Source organism: Corythoichthys intestinalis, chromosome 19 (assembly GCF_030265065.1).
Source record: "Corythoichthys intestinalis isolate RoL2023-P3 chromosome 19, ASM3026506v1, whole genome shotgun sequence".
In the NCBI taxonomy this organism is placed as follows: Eukaryota; Metazoa; Chordata; class Actinopteri; order Syngnathiformes; family Syngnathidae; genus Corythoichthys; species Corythoichthys intestinalis.
In genome coordinates, this window is record NC_080413.1 from 1211441 (window position 1) to 1227530 (window position 16090).

Here is a 16090-nt window from a genome sequence, read left to right on the forward strand (position 1 = left end):
GAGCAAAACTGCTCAAAAAAGTCTCCTGCACCCATATTCCAAACCCAACAGCAAATCGGGTATTTTGGATTGAATGATAAAAAACATGCAATTTTAGTCAATAAGCAGCGTGCACCTTTGAGATCTTGGCGGAGTTAGTTGGAACCTCCTCAGAATTGGCGAGACTGTTCATGAGACATATCAGATGTTAAGTCATAAAAATGGTGAGTTTTCATTCACGGGCCTGACCTGGGAGGGGTACCAATGGCGTACCGCAGGCAGGCTATTTTTAGACCGTGACGTCGCATCGTAAAGCGGAAGTAAAGCCGAAGTGGGACATTTTAGACCCGCCCTCGCATAGAAGCAATGGAAAATCTGCTACTTTTCACCGGTAATCTTTCAAAAAACGAGCATGCTGATCACACATTGCTTTTTTGGAACTTGTAGAAACGACTCTAGACATTACGACATATGAAGGAAGTTTTCTTCATACGTTTCCCGAAACTAAAAACTCGGAGGAGAAAATGTGAAGACTGAACCAACTTGCGCGGACTTTTAACGCCAGCTCGGCAGTAAACATTCAGGCAGTAAACATTTTGTTGGGTTGGCATTGTCTTTCAGAGGACAAAGAGGTAAGCCATTTTGATATTTTTAACTTATTTTTTGGCATGACGTGCCAGTTGCTGCTTCTATCTGACAACGAATGACCTAAGAAGAATTAAAATGGTATCTGACTGCCACTGTAACATTTTCTGTTGTAAAAAAAAAACAGCTTTAGTAAGGGGGGAAGTGTAAATAAGTAGATAATAGATAATAGTAAGTAATAGAATTAAGATTTGTTAACAATGGAAAAAATTAAAAGTGTTCGTTGGCTGTCACCGAGCAGTATTTGCGATCGCTACACAAAGCTAGCTAAATTACCCCCAAGAACGGTAAGAGACGTAGGACAACCAGAGGATATATAAGAAAGACAGGGCTGATGGTAAAGGATAGCTTGTTGTAACAGGAGAACGTCATTGTCAGTCGCGTCGATAAAAAAGCTAAAGCTATGCTTAGGTCGGCTCGTTTTTTTCATCTTTTTCAGCCTTCGACACGACAGCCATCTCTTTAACTGAACATTTTTATGTTCTTCCACATCTTTGCCAGTCAATTTGGCACCAGGCACATCATTTTCGGAGAGAATTGGTAGATTTAGCTCTGTAAACATCTCCTTCGTACACGATTTCCATTCATTTCCTATTAGGGACAAACGGTGGCTTGTCCCTACTTAGCAACAGTAGCTGATGTCATGAATATTAATGAGCGGAAGTGATGTGTTGCTTGCGGTACGCCATTGGAGTCGGGCGTTGTTTTGGGTTTAGGGTTAGTAGAGGGGGATGACCTGCCACCACCCCGACCTGCATGCCGTCCGAGTTTGCGTGACGTCCGAGTGCGATGTGCGAGGGCCCGCTCAGTCCTGCTTGCAGGGCTCTAGTTATGATTATGATTATGAAAATATTTGTGATTAAATTATTAAGTCACTTTTGTAATTAAAAGAAAACAACCAGAAATTTAAATAAAATAGACTGGGCATCTATCGCCATTAATGGCACATCAATATTATCATTCTTTTTTTTCTTCAAAATAAATGCATTATTCTAAAAAAAAATATTTGCCGCTAGCACCACCCGTTCAAATGGATCGGACGTCAATGAATTAAAGACGTCTGGAATTACAAAGTGGAAAAATGCAGTAGCGCCACATATTCCTCCAGGCGTGGGACGCGACGTGGCGTGGCATGGCGCCCGAATTGATAAAAAAAAAAAAAAATGTTGGTCCGCGCCACCGGCCTGTCAAAATAAAAGCCCGCCACCTGATTGAATATGTGCAAGTCAGCATCTTTTATTTCCTTTGGATTTATAAGTCGCAGGAAGAAAAAGTGGGCCAGACAGACATCTTTCATGTGTTATTTGCGTGGCAGGCGCGCGCATCTCCGCATATTTTTTCCAGCCGTCGTTTGAACGCGCCCGTTGCTCTTGGCGCGACCGAAAAACAAATCATTTCGTGCGTGCCGATAATAAGCGTCTTTCCCTCGACGTCGTGGGAACGCGACTATACGTCTACGTGAATAAATCTCAAGTTGATGCGAGGTCAGGAGGAATGGAAGCTCTGAACGAGCAGCTAACAGCTCTTTCGATTCCTTTTTTATTGTCTGCCGTACACAACATGGAAAAAAATTTCTTGTGCCATTGACGGTGATAGAGGAACCAGATCTGCTTGAAAAATGATCCCCTTTTTACATTCAGCACACTCTAACTTTGCCAATTTAGCGCTCACGACACTCAAACTCTGGGAAAGCGTCGAGAACCTGAAACAACCTGGACGCCACGAACTGTACGTTAAAAAAAAGTTGTCTGAGAGTTTAAGAAGACGCTCGCCCATAGACTTCACAATGTATTGACGGCTCATATCGGTCAAGCGCTGCACCTCGCATTCAAGTCGGGGGCCGGCCACATGAAGAGGAGCTATTCACAAAAAAGCACGCAGCGACCTAGCGCCGGATTTCTGTTGAAAAAGTACGTAAACTGTACCACATACAAGAAGGATTGTCTCAGGAGTGATTTGTTCGAGGATTCAAGGTCATTATTATATTTTTCGTACCATGCATGCATTTTGAAACCTTGTGAAAAAAATCAATGGTAGAAATTAGACGCTACTGCACTGGCATCATAGTTCGCAATATTTACGTAAAATAAATGCTAACTGCACGTTTTTTTTTTTTTTTTTGCTTTTAACTAGAGGTGTCAAACGATTAAAATTTTTAATCGAGTTAATTACAGTTTTAAAATTAATTCATCGTAATTCATCGCAATTAATCGCAATTCAAACCATCTATAAAATATGCCATATTTTTCTGTAAATTATCGTTGGAATGGAAAGATAAGACACAAGACGGATATATACATTCAACATACGGTACATAAGTACTGTATTTGTTTATTATAACAATAAATCAACAAGATGGCATTAACAGTATTAACATTCTGTTAAAGCGATCCATGGATAGAAAGACTTGTAGTTCTGAAAAGATAAATGTTAGTACAAGTTATAGAAATTTTATATTACAACCCCTCTTCATGTTTTCGTTTTAATAAAATTTTCAATCCAAAAAAAAAATAAACTAGTAGCCCGCCATTGTTGATGTCAATAATTACTTACACAATGCTCATGGGTGCTGAAGTCTATATAATTAGTCGCACCCAAGCGCCAGCAGAGGGCGACAAAACTCCAAAAAAACACAATTAACAAGCTGACATTTCTCTGTGCTGTCATTTGAATCTGTTTGAGCGGAACATATTTCTTCCAAACCCTTCTCACCTTTTTAACCCCTGACCCATGAGGAGGGCCCCTGGATATGTTTGCCTTAGGCGCCAAAATTGCCAAGTCCGCCACTGGTTGCCACTACTAGTTTCGTTTTGGGCTTTGAAGAAAACGATACGGAGTGTCCGTTACAGTGGTTTTGTTAGCTCTCGCATTGTTATGACACGCCCGTGACGATCGGGCAATGACGGCGACTAGAAGGGGTTCTGCCCAAATGCATGGGAAGTTGAGGCAACCACGACTGTGAGTGGTGCTTGTCCATATTATGTGCGTGCGGTCTCAATCTAAGGCCAAGGTCAAGCCCGCTTCGTGCCTAAAAGCAGAGTTCAAGCTAGGCGCTAATGCCTACATGGCTGCCGTCCTCCGTGCGTCTTGCTTTTTGCTGACGTTATTGCTGCACGAATCCCGATTTGGGAGTTTGACAGTTCAGACCGCCAGTCACTTTCTGAAAAAATGTGGCCCAGATCGGATTTGTACCACATACGAAAGTGACTCAGATCGAATTTGAAATGGTCCACTTCTATGCGACGTGTCCCGTTTAGACCGTCAAGTTAATGCCTGACTCGAGTCGGAAAAACACGAAAAAATCGGATTCGTGCATTAAGACCTGTAGTATGAACCTAGCCTAAGTGTGCAGTGTGGTGAATGACACAAGCGAAGCATGTGAAATAAAAGCTAAATTGTTGTCATATTAAGCAATGCATTGAACTAGGCATTAGAAGCCGATTCTTGTGCTCGCGATAGCCGAATTCTATCTCTACTATCGGTTCATTGAATATTTAATGGCTAATTACTAGAGATGTCCCGAGGGTCCAATCACGTCATTTTCAAAGTCTCGGAATCGGCCAAAAAATATCGGACATGCCTTTTTTTAAATATATATATATATTTTTTAATTAAATCGTTTTCTAATTGTATTTAACGTTACAGACATAATATGTTACACTCATCCAGAGTCTTTAGTTTAGGCTTAAGGTAGGGTTATTAAAATTTATCCCGTTAACGGCGGTAATTAATTTTTTTTTCAAATTTATCACGTTAAAATATTTAACGCAATTAACGCATGCGCTGCACGACCCACTCACGCATTGTCGCATTCAATCTGTAATGGCGCCGTTTTACCTATATATAGAGCTAAAAGGCAGCGTAAGATGAGTAGAGTGAAATATGGCAGCCTTTGGAGCCTTTTTTTAATTGGCTAAAGCCTTACAATCCCTCTCTCTACGATTAGAAATATAGTCGGAAGCAATGTGGGGAAGAAAGGTAGCAATTGATCTTTTTCTTAACAACCTATGTTATTTCCCAACGCAGAGAAGACATATCAATTGGTACCACTACGCACAGTCATGGTTGCACTTCCTATCATGCATTTGGGCAGAACAGTTAAATGGCTACAGTATCATTTACTGAAAGCTTAACAAATACACTAGATGGCAATATTTAGTCACAATCAGGGGTCGCGTTAACCGAATATTTTCCGTCGTTGACCGATTTTTTAAAACGGTGACGGAAAAAACTGTCCATCTGTCATTTTGACAGGCTGCAATTCACACCCCAGACCACAGGGAGGCGAGTGAGCATATTAATTAGCTAATGTCTCTCTTGATGCATGACGTCGTTGGCCTTAGTCGGAAAAATATCAAGGCAACTGAGTGTCCGAGGTTTCTTTAAAAAGCCCCAAAACGACGATGGTGTTGATAAAAGAGGTGAAAAAAGAGGGACTGCACAAGCGGGCACGCAATTCAAGTCCATGCGCACCAGGAGGATGGTGTCAGACTGCGTTCAGGCCACAGCAGGTGAACTGTTAATTTCATTGTTCCATATGTAGCCTACCTACTGGGGCCACAGTCAGCTGTTTTTGTCACTGCGGAGAAAAAGTTACATATTCATCTGCTTGATGTGTGATGGCACGGTGTGGATTCTCTGTTAAGCTTGTTCGGACAGAATATTAATTTAAAATGAATGAAAATTAAATACTGTTGAAGCGGTATGCAATGTTAAGAGTCTTGTTAGCCCGAATTGCTGTGTCCAGCCGCTGTAGCTCTGCTGCTCTCTGTGAACTCTCTATTCATATTCAAGCCGGAACGCGCGCGGCTCTTAAGTGTCTCTGTCACGTGACTGTGTCGTAGCCGGTAACGCGCTCGGCCAAATGGACACACAAGTACGGAAGGTGAATTATGCCAAACAAAGGGTCACCACAATTTTAAAAATTTAAGTGACGGGTAAAAATAAATTATGACCGGATTTTTATGACCCTGTCAGTCAAAATGACAGACAACGAAAAAGTCTAGCGCAACCTCTGGTCACAATATACAAAGTCACATTTATCCTTTAAGAATTACAAGCCTTTCTATCCATGGATCCTTCTCACGGAAAGAATGTTAATAATGTAAATGCCATCTTGAGGATTTATTGTCATAATAAACAAATACAGTACTTATGTACTGTATGTTGAATGTATATATTGGTCCAAGTTTTATCCATTTTTTTCTTAATGCATTGCCAAAATGTGTATGATCGGGAAAAATTATCGGGAATGATTGGAATTGAATCGGGAGCAAAAAAAAAAAAAAAAGCAATCGGATCGGGAAATATTGGGATCGGCAGATACTCAAACTAAAACGATTGGGATCGGATCGGGAGCAAAAAAACATGATCGGAACAACCCTACCAATTACTGTCGAATGGTAATTTTACTACCGATACAGCTGTATCTCTCACCTGTAAAACGGGATATCCGGTCGTATCGGTTTATCGTTCTGAAGCTTATTGGCAACCCTAGCCCAACATGTCCAATTAATATAGACTGGCAGTACTGCCGTGTATTGTTTCTTTTTTTGTTTTGTTTTGGACAACGTTGCCATTTAAAATGGCCTGATTTTTGTTTTATCTTTGTGTGTGGGCTCTGACACTAATAGTCTCTTGATATTTCAGAAATATTTGGATGTGCACCGAGCCAATAAGTCACGCGTGTGCTCCGCGTGAGTTTGTTACTGCTAGCGAGCGAGTAGTTAGCAAGCAGTTAGCAGGCATTTAGCAGGCAGTAAGCAGCCTTTTTGCATCCAGCAGTTACACAACACGAGTGTCGGTAATTTAATTTTTTTTTTTTTTTTTTTTTTTTTGTCCAAGTGGAGTCTGGCGGCAAAAGAAAAGAGGCTCACGCTCCCGTTGCGAAGAAAACATCTGATCCGATTTAGCCCCCGAATGTTCCCTCGCTACTGGCTAAGTGTGCTTAGCGGCTAATGGACTGTTTGGATTTTTGCTGCTCGACTCAGCGGGAGCCAAAAACCACACACGTTTAGCAAAAAAAGCCGCACTCATCGGGGATTCTTTTTTAGGGTCTTTGTTGTCTGCGTAGCTCTGAAACGTCAGCGTTTCTGCCTGCCGGCAAAGCGCAAATCAGGTCGACAATCTTGTTTCGATTTTTGAAAAGTTCTCGTCACGCAAACTAGGAGTGGGAACCTCTTGGTACCTCACGATACGATACGCGATACAAAGCTCACGATAACAATGATCTGACGATATGACGATACAACGATTATCGATACATTGGTCAGGAAATCATTCTAGGATATTTTACAAACAAGTAATTAACAGAAAAACAAGCTTCTAGTGTGAATTGGAATGAGTTTATCACTAGTAGACGTCCAATCCATTTGAACTGGGAGGGTGGCAGCGAATGAACGAATGTTCATTCGCTCCTCCTACTCCTACATCCTTCCTACTTCAAACGGATTAAACGTCTATGGCTGTCAGTGGCAGTCAATGCCAGGCAATTAGGTCATTTTGGGCCATTTAAGGTCTCGCTGGAACAGCACCAAACAAAAGTTCCAGCACCATCACCTTGTCCAATGCAGATTCTTGACTCTTTTGACACCTTGTCCAATGCAGATTCTTGACTCTTGACGATGATGCTGGAACTTTTGTTTGGTGCCGTTCCAGTGAGATTTACAAAGATGATTGCCTGAAGAAGACATTAAAATTCCCTCATTCCTTGATGATATGGGGTTGCATGTCATGCAAAGGGGAGATGGCTGTGGTTAAATCTTCAATAAATGCACAAGTTTACATTGAAATTTTTGACAGCTTTCTTATCCCTTCAATTGAAAATGTTATTTTCCAAGATGACAATTCATCATGCCACAGCGCTAAAACTGTGAAAGCATTCCTTGGAAAAAGACTCATCCAGTCAATGTCATGGCCTGCAAATGGCCCAGATCCCAACCCTATTGATAACTTGTGGTGGAAATTGAAAAAAATGGTCCACAGCAAGGCTCCGACCTGCATGGATGATCTGGCTACTGCAATCAAAGAGAGTTGGCACCAAACTGATGAAGAATACTCATCAAGTCCATGCCTCAGAGACTGCAAGCTGTCATAAAAGCCAGAGGTGGTGATACTAAATATTAGAGATGTGTTTTGTTATTTCTTTGTTTGTTTCTAATGAGTCCATATTTTTTTCCTCAGAATGGAGTGATTCCATATATATTTACCTGCACTTGCTCTATAAAATTAACATCAACTGACCACCACAATGTTTTTTATTCATTTCTTTTAGTGTTTCTGAATGCTAAAGCACTGCATTTTTGAACTAATTCATGATTTTTTTCAAGCTTTTTATCGGAGTTTGTTCTACATGATAAAATGTCTGAGTGAGTGCTCGTCCGAGACTGGTGATTGCACACTTTTTGCTAGGGGTTGTATCATGGTGGAAGATTTTGATAACTACTTGTTGGTTCCTTTTTTTAAAACGATATATCGATTCTCGGCAGGAGCATCTCGATAACCTTTTGGGATACAAAGTATCACGATATAACAGCATTTCGATATTTTGTCACACCCCTAATGCAAACGATAGAAAAGGAAAAATGGACAATCCAAAAACCCGTTCAAAATGGAGTTCTCGCTGTTAATGTCTTTGACGTGTGTGTTTTTCTTTGTGGGGGTGATTTTCGCGGTCCGTATTGCGGATGGAAGCGGAATGCGTACCCCCTGCGATAAGTCAGGATTGACTACACAAACACTCGTACATCAACATCGCATGTAAACCCGGGGGTGCCGTTCGGCCAGCGCTGGTTTTGATTGGTTGGCGTGAAATGCAAGCAAAGGGTAAAATGGTGGGGGAAAAAATTGGAATTGGAACGTTGGTTTGTGTACATCATCATTTATGGCAGCTTTACAACGTTGGTTTGTGTACGAGTGTTGCAAACAAGGGGAAATCATCATTTATGGAAGCTTTAGCTTTTGCTCGCGCTTGACAGCTGGCAAAAAAAAGCCTGCTGGAAAGTTTGCCGCCCTTACACATTCTTCAACTCCTGTTTAACTCATTGCCTACCAGTGTTGTTTTCGTCAATGATGACGATAATGAAAATATTTCGTTTGTTCATGGCGATGACGAGACGATAACGAGCTAACACGAGAACGAGACAAAAATGAACAATTCTTTCTGTCACATGTTCACAATGTGTGACATTTTATGCGTAGTTAGTGATAAGATAATTATTAAATGGTTATTCAAAATTTGTTTTTACCAATGAAGGCTCATAATAAAGTATTGACTGCTGTAATAGGATGTTCCATGATTGATTGCAGTAAGAGACATTTTTGGAATTGATAACTATAGATATGTTTAGCTCTTGATAATACTGCCTTGTCATTCTGACCTGTTTAAACTAGCCTAGGTTCCACAGGTCAACTTCAATACATTTAAGCAATCATATTGTTGCATTTTATTACTTACCAAATATTATTGCTTCATCAAATGTATTTGCTGAGATAGTTATTAAGTTGATATTATATATTTGCTTTTATCAATTGCTGCCTGCAATGAAGAAATGCTTTTGCTTATTATTATTGTTCACAAAGAAAGAATGTTCTGTCTTGCCTGGTCAAGGTCAGAAGAGGCCGCTTAGCTCTGCTGAAATGGGCTGACACATATGTATATAATTCCACCTACATGCACACACATAGCCAAACAAACACAAGAGGTGTCGCCAGCTTGCTTTCCCTTTTTCCCTTTTAGGGCTAGGGCCATCCCATATAAAAAGTTTGCAATTTGATATAAAAATACAATAGAGAACAACATGCTGAATATGCGAATATCCTGTCCTCACCAGGATGCTACGGCTCGGACCTGGCTATTTAGTGGGCTAAACTCCCAAATGACAATGCTGGACGTCCATATAATTTGCTGAATAAATTTCGTCCTCGATACCAAACAGGCTCGCATCGACGTAAATAAATGATAATTAGGTGCTTTTACAGCAATGACATGACACAAACGGTTAGCAAGCGTTCGCTAGCATAAGCGCATCGTTCAAACAACCACACAACTGGCTCTAAACAGTGAGAGCTACGTAGCTGTCGGTCTTCTTCTGGCGTGTGAGCGCTCTTCTTCACGTAAACAAGTGCAAGTGCGCCTCCACGTGGGCGTGAAAGCGCCACAAACTAAAAGCATGCATTTCAATATAAAAAAAGTCAATAATACAATTGAACACACATTGCCAAAGGCAGAACGCGAACGTGGCCATAGCTATTAAGACTTATTCAGATAACTATAGCATAAAGAACATGCTAACAAGTTTACCAAACCTTCAGTGTCACTCCAAAACACCAAAATAACATGTGAAATGATATCATAATGTGTTCATAATTCCACACATAAGTCGCCCCTGAGTATAAGTCGCACCCCCAGCCAAACTATGAAAAAAAAACTGCAACTTAGAGTCCGAAAAATACGGTAAATGTTTGGTGCCAACAGGGTTTGGGTTAGCAAATTCAGGTTTACACTGCAGGTGGCGATGTTGCATTTCAGATTGGAGAAGATGAATGCGGTATTAGGAAAGGAATGATTGGTTTATTTCTAAAGGAGAAAAGCCAACACTCTGGAAGTTGGACAAGTTGAAGCACCTGATACCCAAACATAAATGGCTTGCCAAAATCTAGACTTTCTGGTGTTCATTTCTGGCTTTTGAAAGAGAGATTTTATACCTTAATAGGCTTTAGATGGTTGAATGATTTCCAAAAAAGGTTTGTCCGGCACGGTTGGGCGATCTTACCTTCTTTAGTAGTTCCTTGCGTCTGCAGTGGCGGCCCGTAGCCCGAGCGGTACTCGGCGCTGATGTCCAGCAGGTAGGAGGTCCGTGGCCGGAGCCCCCTTAGGACCAGCGTGGGCTCATTCCCGCGCGTGAAGGCCTCCGAGCCGGCGCCCCCCTCGCCGACGGGTCGGAAGGTGACCCGATAGCGCAGCACGTCTCCCGGCGCCGGCCGCCAAGACACGCGGAAGCTGTCCGCGGTCTCCTCGGACACTCTGGCGGCGCGAACCGGACCCCGTTCTGCCGGAGAGCGAGAAGACTTTTTAGTCGACGCGGCGGACCCGAGCGGCCGTTCGCCCGAGGCGTCCACAGACCCTCCAGGGTGGTCTCGAAGCCGACCAGGGGCAGGCTGTCGCCCCGCTCGTACTGGGCCGAAACGTCGACTTGGTAGCGGGTGAGCGGCGTGAGGTGAGGCAGGACGGCGGTGGGCGTGTCCCCGGGGACCGACACGGTCACCCAGTGGGCGTCGGTAACCTCTGCGGGCCTGAAGCGCACCAGGAAGGACTCGGCGGCGGCGTCTAACTCCCACGAGCTTCGGAAGCTTCTGGAGGTCACCTCGGAGAAGGACAGGTCTCTGGGCTGGACTAGACCTACAGAAAAAAAACATATTTTTTGGCCTTATTTCCAGCCTGGAGCATACAAAACGCACAACTCCTATTGCAAGCAATACAATACAGTTAGCAGTGCTGGTGCTAGAACCGATCAAGAATATTTGCACACAACTGGTGCCGCAACACGTGCAGACAGCTTATACAGACCTCAAGCCAATATATTCTTCCCAATTTTTTAACTAGAATACTTTGTTAGTTTAAAAAAAATATCTATTTACCCCCCCCTTTAGACAAAAAAAAAAAAAAAAATCTACTTTCATCTTTTTTGAATTAAAAAAAAATGTTTGAAAAAATACTTTAAAAAATTTTTTAAATCTAAGGAAATAGAACTGTGACTAAAATTAAAATAATACTGGTAAATACTAATAAAAAATGATTAAAAAATAAAAATATTTTTTTTCCCCTTTTTAAATTAAAAGAAAAAAATATTTAATTTATCTTTTTTAAGTTTAAAATAAATGTTTAACAAATACGTTTTTAAATTTTAAAATCTAAAGAAATAGAACTGTGACTAAAATAAAAATAATACTAATAAATACTAATAAAAATGATAAAAAATAAAATTTAAATTTAATGTCTATTTTTTTACTTTTTTTAATCAAAACAAACGAAATTAATATTTACTTTTATCTTTTTTAAATAAAAATGTTTAAAAAGTACTTTAAAATTTTGAAATCTAAAGAAATAGAACAGTGACTAGTTTTCTTATTCTTATTTAAAATACATTTATAGTTTAAAAGTAAAAATAAAATTCAGGTCTTTGTTATTTATATTTTATTTAAACTTTACCTTTAAAAAAATGTAATGAAAATAAAAATTTACTTTTATCTTTTTTAAATTGAAAAAAAAGTTTAAAAAATACTTGAAAATTTTAAAATCTAAAGAAATAGAATTGTGACGAGAATAAAAAATGATACTAATAAATACTAATTAAAACAACAAAATTTAAAAAATAAAATTTAAATTTAATGTATATTTTTACTTTATATACTGTATATATATATATATATTTTTTTTTTTTTTTAAGTTTTTAAAAATACTTAAAAATTTTAAAATTTAAAGAAATAGAATTGTGACAAGAATAAAAATGATACTAATAAATACTAATTAAAAAAAACAAATAAAAAAAAATTTAATTTAATGGATATTTTGTTACTTTTTTAATTAAAAGAAAAAAAATTACTCATCTTTTTTAAATAAAAAAAAAGTTTTTAAAAATACTTTAAAATTTTGAAATGTAAAGAAATACAACTGTGACTATTATGTGTTCTTATTTGTTCTTATTTAAAATACATTTATAATTTAAATGTAAAAATAAAATGTAGGTCTTTGTTATTTATATTTCATTTAAACTTTACATTAAAAAAGTCACATCCCAAAAAATATATACAGTATATATATTTTCTTTTTCTTTTTTTTTCCAATTGAAAGAAAATAAAAAACATTTAAATTAAAAAATAAACAGGAAAAGACGCCATTGCCGACGGTAGACGTCCAATCCACTTGGCGGCAATCCCCCCTGGTCTGAGGCGATAGCACGTCTATCGCCGTCGATGGCACCGAAGCCTGACGGTCGCCCTGGAACACGTGCTGACAAACGCGCGACAAGAACAAGAGAAGAAGAAAAAGCTGTCAGACATATGGAGCGGGCTGGCGGACGGGATGGGACACGTGTCGCACATGCCGGCGAGTCATGTGATTGATTTACATTGTGCGCCATCATTCAAAGCTGCTACTGTCAAGTCCCTGTTGACAGAATATCATTAGAAAAGAATGACATAACCTTCCCTTCCAAGGAATGTGAATCACAGCCGCTCCTGGCAGAGCAGCCAAAAAAAAAATAAAAAAATTCATCTCCCCCCCTCGCAGCAGGCGTTGCTTGTCCTAGCTTGCGAGAGGATGGAATGCCGGTCACGCTCCGTTCTTTATAGCCTCGATCAACGCACCTGACGGACGGATGGACGGACGGACGGACGGATGGCCCGAGCCCCGCGAAACGGCCGCCGGGGCCGTTTGACCTCGCTTGTCACCTTTCCGACACGCCCGTGTGCGGATACACTCGGCTTCGGTTTTCAGTGAATGCTTTTCGCGTCCTGCCTGTCATAAAACTCATAAAACCCAAAAAAATCTGGCCGCTTCCCAGCGCAGTTTAAACACTGAACAAGAGCATCGTAATGGAAAAAACGCAGCATTACGGATTAAGGATGATTTGAATGGGTTTACATGCGAGTCAGAATTTGGGTGAAGTTCCATGTCAAGCCACAACAAAGGAGGCATCACTGAGCTGTACTAGATAAAATACTGTAAGTGTATTAAACTGGAATAAAAAGTCTAAGTGTATTCACGATTTGAAAGGTGATTATAGGACGTAGGGCTGCAGCTATCGATTGTTTTAGTAGTCGATTAATCGATTAACTATTTAGTTCAAATAATTAAGTGATCGGATAAGCTCAGCTGAGCCTCAAACGGTATTAAAAAAAATAAATAAATGAGGATCTAAGTACAACAAAAGAACAATTGTCTAAAAGTCCACTAGCTTAAATGCTATAAAATGCTAACTTTTATTTAAAATAATACTCTTTACAAATGGTTCAAACACATTTTTATTTAAAAAAAAAACAGCTAAATGTACTTATAAACTAAATTACAAACGAAACTATAGCTTATGTTGGTCTTAACAGGGAGCTGCTGGATTCAACCATGTGACATGAGTAATGTCATATTGACTGTCGCCACTAAAGGGCAGTGTATCCACCCAAATCAATAAAACTAAATGCAAACACTTTCAAAACAAAGCATTACAATGTCACTTTAATTAAACAAATACTTGAAGCAGCAAAATTTAATTCAAATCTTTTTCTAATCGGATTTATTCTTTATTATTTTATTATTAATTTTATAATGAATAAAAATAAAGTATATTATATAATAATATAATAAATTATTATATATTTATACATTTATTTGTTCATGTATTATTTACTTTATTAATATTACCCTGCCCTCTAGCTCATTTCACATGGCTGAATCCAGCTACTCCCTGTTAAGACCAACATAAGATAAGTTTATGTTTGAGCTAATGTTTTTTAATGCATTCACAATTTAGTTTATAGGTGTATTTAGCCCTTTTATGTGGGAATATGTGTGTGTGAACAATTTGATTTTTTATAGCATTTAAGCTAGCACTTTTGCTATGTAAGTTTGCCAATGTTTCTTTTGTTATACTTAGATGCTAGTTTATTTTTCTTTTTACCATTTGAGGCACAGCTCAGGTATTTTAATTTTTTTTATGTTCCTAATCAATTATTCGAACTAACTAGTTAATTGATTAATTGACTTCTAAAATAATCGATAGCTGCAGCCCGAAATAAATGATAAAAATGCTTTTTTATATCGCTTAAAAAGTCATTATCGGATAACTGTAGTATCGAGTACTTTTCTTGATTATTAATATCGAGTTGAAAATTTTAGCATGGCGACAACAGCAACGTCTAGTGCTGTCGATGGCAGCCAATGAGGTGCGCAAACAAAAAATTGTTGACGGGGAGTTTAGTAGATTTCAAGAAAAAAAATGCAACAATGGGAATTTGGGCTGCAGTTAATTCATTGCGTGCCACTGACACCGATAGACGTCCAATTCCTTTAAACTGGGAGAGTTGGCTGCCGTCAACAGAGGCGAAAGCGCGTGAAGAAAGGCTCACGTTTTAGCTGGATGTTGCGAAGCTCCTGCTCGATCCTCAGGCAGATGGACTGCGTCAGCTCCTTGGAAATCCTCTGGAAGGCGTCAAAGTCCTCCACGGTGTAGACGTGCGTGGAGGCCGGCTGGTTGGCGATGGCCTCCAGCTCCGAGCGCACGGCGTCCTTCACGCCCACGGCGAAGATCTCCACGTCGGCCTCCCTCAGCCGGGCGGCCGGCCCTTGGAAGGCGTCGGACGACTTGCCGTCGGTGATGAGGATGGTGACGCGAGGCACGTTGGGCCGGGCCGTCCGGAAGAAGCGATCCCGCACGTAGCTCATGGCCTTGCCCGTGTTAGTTGAGCCGCCGCGGTACGGGAAGGAGCGCAGCGCCTTCAGCACGCCGTTCAAGTCCGAGTGGGCGTCCAGCTGGAACTCGGTGTGCGGGTCGCGGCTGTACTGGACCAGGCCGATGCGGACCTTGTCGGGCCCGATGTCGAAGGTGTTGACCAGCACCTCCAGGAAGGCCCGCACCTTGGCAAAGTTGGCCAGGCCGATGCTGTACGAGCCGTCCACCAGGAGGACCACGTCGGCTTGGACGTCCACACCCAGGGAGCATTCTGCAGCAACGGACCGCACGTTAGTCGCGAAGACTCCTCGAGACGGCGATCGCCGGCTACTCACCCACGGACACCGTCACCGGAAGCGTCCTTTGCGCGACGGAGGCGGGCTGACTGGGCGTCAGGCCGTTAAGCGCAAAGAGGTCCGCCCTGTACTCGGTGTCGGGGTCCAGGTCCCGGACGACCACCGAGGTTCTCGCGCCGCCCACGTAAAGCTCGTGGCGCTTCCCGCCGGGCGTCAGAGGGATCATCTGCACCTTGTAGCCCGAAACCTCGCCGGCCGAGGCGCTCCAGCTCAGCCCGACGCTCTTGGAGGAGACCTCCGTCACCCGCAGGTCGGACGCCGGTGGCGGCGCTGCCAACAAACCCGTTAACATTTATAAGGCAAATGAACACAATAATTGTTGATCATTCAAAAAGGTAAAAAAAATGATATACAGTGATCCCTCATTTCAACGGGGACCGTCCCACCCACTGCAAAAATCGAAAACTTATTTAACACTGGAAGTCCCAGGGATTTTTTGGCGATAAAGACCAGAAAGGTGTCAAATGACCCCAATACCGAACTCACTACTTGGCTTTGCGTTGCATCAGGCATGCACCTGAAGGCAAGAGAGACGGGTGGACTTCTTGGTGGGTCTTGCAAAGGAATTGGCTCACTCTCATGTGGGTGCAAAGAAGGCGCAGAAGGAAATATTGCTAGCCAAAAACCTCCAACACCTAGCCCCGGGAAAAGTGTCATACAGTATGT

At 41.1% G+C, this 16090-nt stretch overlaps 1 protein-coding gene across 4 annotated transcripts in view; it reads right to left on the reverse strand.

Annotated features, from left to right (window-relative positions):
- The window catches only part of col12a1b (collagen, type XII, alpha 1b), a 148082-nt gene that overhangs the window by 108577 nt on the left and 23415 nt on the right, over window positions 1-16090 (reverse strand). For all 4 annotated transcript variants that reach the window (XM_057823051.1, XM_057823050.1, XM_057823049.1 and 1 more), the window contains exons 9-12: window positions 15404-15694; window positions 14746-15339; window positions 10748-11023; window positions 10398-10673 (exon numbers count right to left, since the gene is read on the reverse strand). In XM_057823051.1, coding sequence (XP_057679034.1) covers window positions 10398-10673; window positions 10748-11023; window positions 14746-15339; window positions 15404-15694 — 1437 coding nt within the window. The remainder of the gene's footprint in view (window positions 1-10397; window positions 10674-10747; window positions 11024-14745; window positions 15340-15403; window positions 15695-16090) is intronic.